The sequence below is a fragment of the Eucyclogobius newberryi genome, unplaced genomic scaffold, assembly GCF_026437365.1.
Source record: "Eucyclogobius newberryi isolate DKJ021-1_F unplaced genomic scaffold, fEucNew1.0.hap1 SCAF_15, whole genome shotgun sequence".
In the NCBI taxonomy this organism is placed as follows: domain Eukaryota; kingdom Metazoa; phylum Chordata; class Actinopteri; order Gobiiformes; family Gobiidae; genus Eucyclogobius; species Eucyclogobius newberryi.
Genome location: NW_027315779.1, coordinates 3,209,660 through 3,215,734, shown reverse-complemented (window position 1 = coordinate 3,215,734; position 6,075 = coordinate 3,209,660). Strand labels below are relative to the sequence as shown.

Here is a 6,075-nt window from a genome sequence, read left to right as displayed (position 1 = left end):
TATGCTCATTAGTGCCACTTCAAGAGGGAAACGGTGAATGTCAAGCTGCCAACGAAGACACTTTGGAACAAAAAAAGGCAGCAAAGGATGGAAATAATAGTCGCTTAAAGCAAGGTAAGGAGGCATTCTGTGTGGTACGGAGAAAGGGATATTGCTGACATGGAACATAAGGGAGGAATAAAGACCAAAACGGGCCAAGAGCCACATGAGAGCGGACAGAAAGAGTTGCTGATAGACAAGATGAAGCAAATGGTTAAAAAAATGGTGGGGAATTTCAGAGGGGGGAGCTTCCTGTCTGATGTGTCCCTATTGGTTTGTTAACGGATAGACACCGAGCAATGGGGAGGTCAATGGGGGGGACAGCTGTGAAGATGAAATGTCATGAACCAGCAAAGTGTGTGCAGAAAGCCATTGTCCAGATGAAAAGAAGAAGAAAGAAGTGGTTCTCAAACTGGTAGGGTTGTGTTCAGTCCTGGCAAAGGCAAAGTTTAGTTTTAGCTGTAATTCCTGTATTTTAAATTTGTGCACGGCTTTTACGGTCAATTCCTTGTTTTGTCAATATTTTGTTTCCTCATTGTTTAGCCCTAGATTAGGCTTGGTTTTCCCCATTGCTCTCCAAGTCCAGGTTTTGGTCTGGTATAGGCACAGGTAAGTCAAATCACTACTTTAGTCTTTGTAATATCTTAGTAGTGATGCTTAACTTTGTGTAAAAAGTGCAAAGTTTGAGAACCACTGCCTTAATAAATGAACTTTCGTCGTATCTTGCAGTTTCCCTTAAAGTTTAAATTATACCATTATCAGCCGCTTTGTCAAGAACAGTCACTTTGGTTTCTGAAAAGAAATATCTACCTTGTTAGACAGTAAACTGCGGTAAAAGAAAAACAGTACCAACTTTGTTCTTTCTTCCATGAGAATGAAACACATACAAAGCACCTACTGTACCAACGAGACATTTTGCTAATAGTTACTACAGCTTCCTTTTAAAGTATACTGCATTGGTGTCCATCAAGGGGACAGTGTCTTTGTTATTGTACAGTATAAATGCAAATGCCTACATGCATGTACATCGAAGCATGTAGACACCTGCACCTGTGGACAGCAATGCTATTCACATTATTCCTATCAGCATTTATCATCAAATGTGGCAATTTCATCAATAAATGCTGAAGGTGTTTTGCAGATAGTTTAAACCAGTAAAGTGCCATTACTTTTGAGACATTCTGTAAGGTTTTCTCCTTGAGGAGTTTTGTTGACAGTTCTTAAGGTTTTGAATGAGTAAATCCCATTGGTTTGCAGTCAGCCATGCTCCTCTCAAATATGTCAGTGTTTGCCTTCCCGTGTGTAAGTCTTCCTCTGCTTAGTACACGCTTTTAGCAATTGCAGATTCGTAATTTAATCCTCACACGACATGGTTTTGTGCTGTCCGTTTTGAGTGATTGGGTTGATCTTTTCCAGCGTGACCTCCGTGTCACTGTCCAAAGTGGCAGAGAGGGTTGGCGAAAGTTTCTCCTGGGCATTGGTCCCAATCACCTCCACCTCCTCAGTGCTGCTGTCCTTCTTCAGCAGCTCCTCATCCTGACACAGGATACTGTGCGGGATGACATAGCTGGCCGAGTTGTTGCCTTCTTTGGGAATCAGGCTCTTGGGCTGGTACTGGCAGTTGGAGTTGGAGGGAGGTCCGCCCATGTTGTTGTTGATGCTGACAATCTCTATAGCGTTGCTCCCGGGACACAGGCGGTGGCAACCCAGGAGAATGGAGAAGGCCTTACGGAAGTCTGCGTTGAAGGCATAGATGATGGGGTTGAGGGAGGAGTTGGCCCAACCAAACCACACAAACACATCGAAGGTTGTGGAGCTGACGCACGGGAACTCGGTGGAGCCATCCGGGAGGTTGACCTCACAGAATGGCACCATGCAGTTCAGGATGAAGAAGGGCAGCCAGCAGCACACAAACACCCCCATGATCACAGAAAGTGTCTTCAGGACTTTGGTTTCTCGCTTGAAGGACATTTTGAAGGAGCTCTCATTCTCAATGCTGGAGTTGTTGCCCATGCTGCTGTGGCGATTTTTAGCACTCTCTGCAGCGCGCTCCAGAGCAGATATTCTGCGGATCTGTTTCTGAGCAATCCGGTAGATCCGCGTGTAGGTGACGATCATGATGGCCACAGGGATGTAGAAGCTTATTAGAGAAGAGGAAATGGCGTACGTCCTGTTAAGGCTGGAGTCGCAGTTGTCTGGGGGCAGTTCACTGGGGTAAGATCCGTTCAGATCCAAGTAGCCAGTGGTTTGATCTTTATGCCAGTTTAGCTGAACAGGGATGAAGGAAATGAGAACAGACAAAGTCCATGCCACACTGATCATCAGACATGCCACTTTGGGCGTCATCTTACGTTCATAACGGAATGGGCTGGAAATGGCCCAGTACCTGTCCACGCTGATCACACACAGGTTCAGGATGGAGGCTGTGGAGCACATGATGTCAAACGCAACCCACACGTTACAAAAAGCTCCAAACGGCCAAAAACCTACAATCTCTGTTGCTGCCTTCCACGGCATAACCAAGATGGCCACCAGAAGGTCAGAGATGGCCAAAGAAATAACAAAGAAGTTTGTGACCTTTGACCTCAAGTGACGGAACTTGGTGACGGCAGCACATACCAATGTATTGCCTAGCAACGTGGTGAGTATAAGGAGGAAAAGGAAGCATCCTGTTAAAACACGCTTGGAGGAATCCCGCTCCGGTAGCAGATGCTTCCCATCTTGGACTGTAGAGATATTCTGCTCCATGTTTCTGTTGCGATGGTCGAAAACAAGAGAAGGGGGTGGGCACAGAGGGGGGGTCTATAGTCACCCCATCATATCCCCAGCCTACTGAAGACTGAGAGCTGAGCACTGCGTTGTCACAGCTGAAACAGTGAGCTTCTGTCTGGGCACCTGCTCTCCCACAGGCAGCCTGATCCTCAAGCTTCTCGCCAAAGCCAACATGTTTGACTATAAATAGTTCACAGAATATTGCCCAAAAATATACCTGCTGAAATAGTTCCTGTAGCAAAGAGGGCAGCAGTCGACATTCTAGGTTAAAGAGTGCAAGTAGTCCATCTGTAGTGGATTAGCTCAAATCAATAGAGTTGAACTAAAAGCAGAGGATGAGTGGAAAAGGGATATTTCTGTTGAGTCCTTCCTCTTGTCGGAATGACTTTGCCTCATCCGTCTCCCCCCCTGACAAACTTTCATCCAATACTGTTGCAGAGCTGTTAACAGAGGCTCGGCCAATCAGTAACTTTATATAGCACCTCATCAATACCTCTATTGATGCTTTTGGCTATGTGTTTATCTGATTTGTTTAATGATCCTCCTGGCGTGTCCGTGTGACTGTGCTGTGCCCGTATTGATGCTGCTTTCCCCCCTGTAGTGGTTTTTGTGTTTGAATGAGATTCCTCCGGCGCTGTCCGACGACCCAAAATAATCGCATTTAAAAGTCACTTCAATTTCACAGAGAAATATTGCGAGAGACATTGCACGAGAAGCAGCAGAGGCTCCAGTAACGCTGACATATCACCATAATCCACATGTGGGGCCATATTTCTCTTCTTTTCGTTTTTTTTTTCACCCACTGCAAAAATCAGCTTTCCAAAAACATTCGGGGGTCACGACATTGGCACAAATTCAAGCTGGCAGTGGAAAAAAATCCCAAGGTTAAAAATAGACACGTTGGTTATTTATGTCCCAAAGAGTCAGTGTGGACTTGCAAATCTTCATGAGCTGGATGAGTATTTAAAACAAAAATGATGTCAAAAAATCACTTGCGCGCGAAACACATGGAGTCCCCCACTCACACACATGAAAAAAAATGACACTTCTCCGTGTTGCCTCCAACTTGTGAATCTCACCCGATCTTCAGCCTCCTCCTCTAGGAAGCCTCTCTCACTTTTACCCGCCTCCTCCCGTTCACTTCGTATCAGTCCCGCGCCGATCCTCCGGTAACATTCACTGATCCGTTAGCGCGTCCGTGCGGTCCGCCTCACGCGCGCGGTCACCGATGCCAATGAGCCCAGCGCAGCGCCTCCACGAGCCCTTTCTCGTCCCGTGCGCGCTCGCCTCCTCTCTCTCCCGCTCAGTTGCCTCTGCACTGCTGCGTTTCACTGCCTGCAACTGCTCCGCGCGTCCGGGGACGACAGCAGACGCGCGCCAACCTGGGAGAGCCGCGCGCTTCAGCAAAGGGGAGTGAGTCAATTACGCGCGGTAAATGACTGCCCCGCGTGCGTCAAGAGAGACACGGTTTTTTTTTGTTTTTTCTATTTGTTTTGTCCATTTTTTAAGAAAAAGTAAATTAAACCGCCTCCTGACAATCTGCTTGAATTTCAGCTGTTGCAAATGAAGATTACACATGTTAAGTTTTATTAATGTTTATTCGTTTGTCAAATATATATTGGACATGAATAATGACCAACGTTGTCAGTTTCAAATAAGAAATCAATATGTTCCCCACTCTTATTGTGCTGCTTGTGTTTTATTGACCAGTGGCTGTTTGATTTTCTAACTTTCCGCGTGGTTAATTCAGTGAGAAGTCTTGCAAGGTGACTGTTGTTGTGATTTTGGGCTTTACAGAAATATAGCCCGTTGTGTGTGAAAGCAAAGAAACAAACTCATTTAAGTAAAATAACTTTAAATAAAGCCTACAAATATAGCTTAGCAATAAAAAATATTCTTTGAATATTCAATCAATCACTTACTGCACTGTGTTTTCTGCATTTTCTGCACTGCATCTGTTAATTTAACTGTAATTGTTGCGCACATAGTAAGCATGTTTATTTTTTATCTTATAGTAAATTTAGATTGTTTTTCTTCAATACATGCCCTTTTTGATTCTATATATCTTGTTTTTATTGTTGTCCATTGTTTTATGTTGCACCGAATCACCAAAGCAAGTTCCTATGTTTGTGAATTTTGTTCAATGGCAATAAACCTTTTCTGATTCTGATTCTTAACATTCCTGACACTCTTACTGCTCAACAAAACACATATGAGGTCGAATTAAAAGCTGCTGTGTCAAGATAAACTTGATGCCACTGGGTAGAGTGCACAGAGGCACAAGAGTGCCATCTACTGAAGGCAGTGGGGACAATACGTGCAGGTGCATTAATGTAAAAAGGAAAGATGCTACAAGAAGAGCTGGCCTAAGCTGCAGTTACATTAACCTTACGTCAATAAAAGGAACTGAGAAACTCTGGAGTTCCCAAAAGGATTAGACGGTCCGGTGGATTGAGACAGAGCATGAGCATATGACAGAATACAGCATAATATAACATAGTAGGAGAATCCCAGCTAATGCTCTCCTGCCCCGGGCTGCATAGGCCTGGCCACTTTGAATATCAAACATTTACTGATATAATATAATGCCGCGAGTGGAGTCACATTATTCATTTATGAAGCCTATTATTATTATTTCGCCTATTAAAGTGCAACCTTTGATTGTTTTATATGAATGTGGCCAGGCCGTGGTAAACCTTAAAGGATGAGCTTTGAACCATGTCATGTTTTCACCGATCCTTTATCTCCACCCTACATATATGGGATTATATATCAAATTAATAAAGTCGAACTTTCCATCATACAAAAGATACATAACCCATTCAAAAAAGTGAAGCAAAAAAATACTTCAAAGAAATTCAACTGCTTACGGTGAAATGCCACAATAAAATGTGAGACTTCTCAGTTCTGCAGTTTTGAACAAGAATTCGTGGGAATGGGAAATGTGAGTGCATCAATGGATCAAAAACTGTGCAGCAGGTGCAAACCCTGCTGAGAAACAAACAAGAGGAGGAGAACTGAAAAAATCTGAAGTCCATATATATATATATATATATATATATATATATATATATATATATATATATATATATATATATGTCATATGTATGTCATATATATATGACACTATATATATATGACTACTATAGATATAAAGGCCACGATAATGACATAATTGACTGTTGCAAATGGCAGATTTTACGGTATCATGGATAATGCAGAAATGAAACACGCTTAAATAAATTAATATAAGCAGACAATATT

The 6,075-nt window shown here is 43.1% G+C and overlaps 1 protein-coding gene across 1 annotated transcript; it reads right to left on the bottom strand.

Annotated features, from left to right (window-relative positions):
• Window positions 1-1,005: 1,005 nt before the first annotated feature.
• Window positions 1,006-3,779, bottom strand: drd1b (dopamine receptor D1b). The gene has a single exon (XM_072445719.1). The coding sequence runs from the start codon at window positions 2,785-2,787 to the stop codon at window positions 1,393-1,395; it is 1,395 nt and encodes a 464-aa protein (XP_072301820.1). The 5' UTR covers window positions 2,788-3,779; the 3' UTR covers window positions 1,006-1,392.
• Window positions 3,780-6,075: the final 2,296 nt, after the last annotated feature.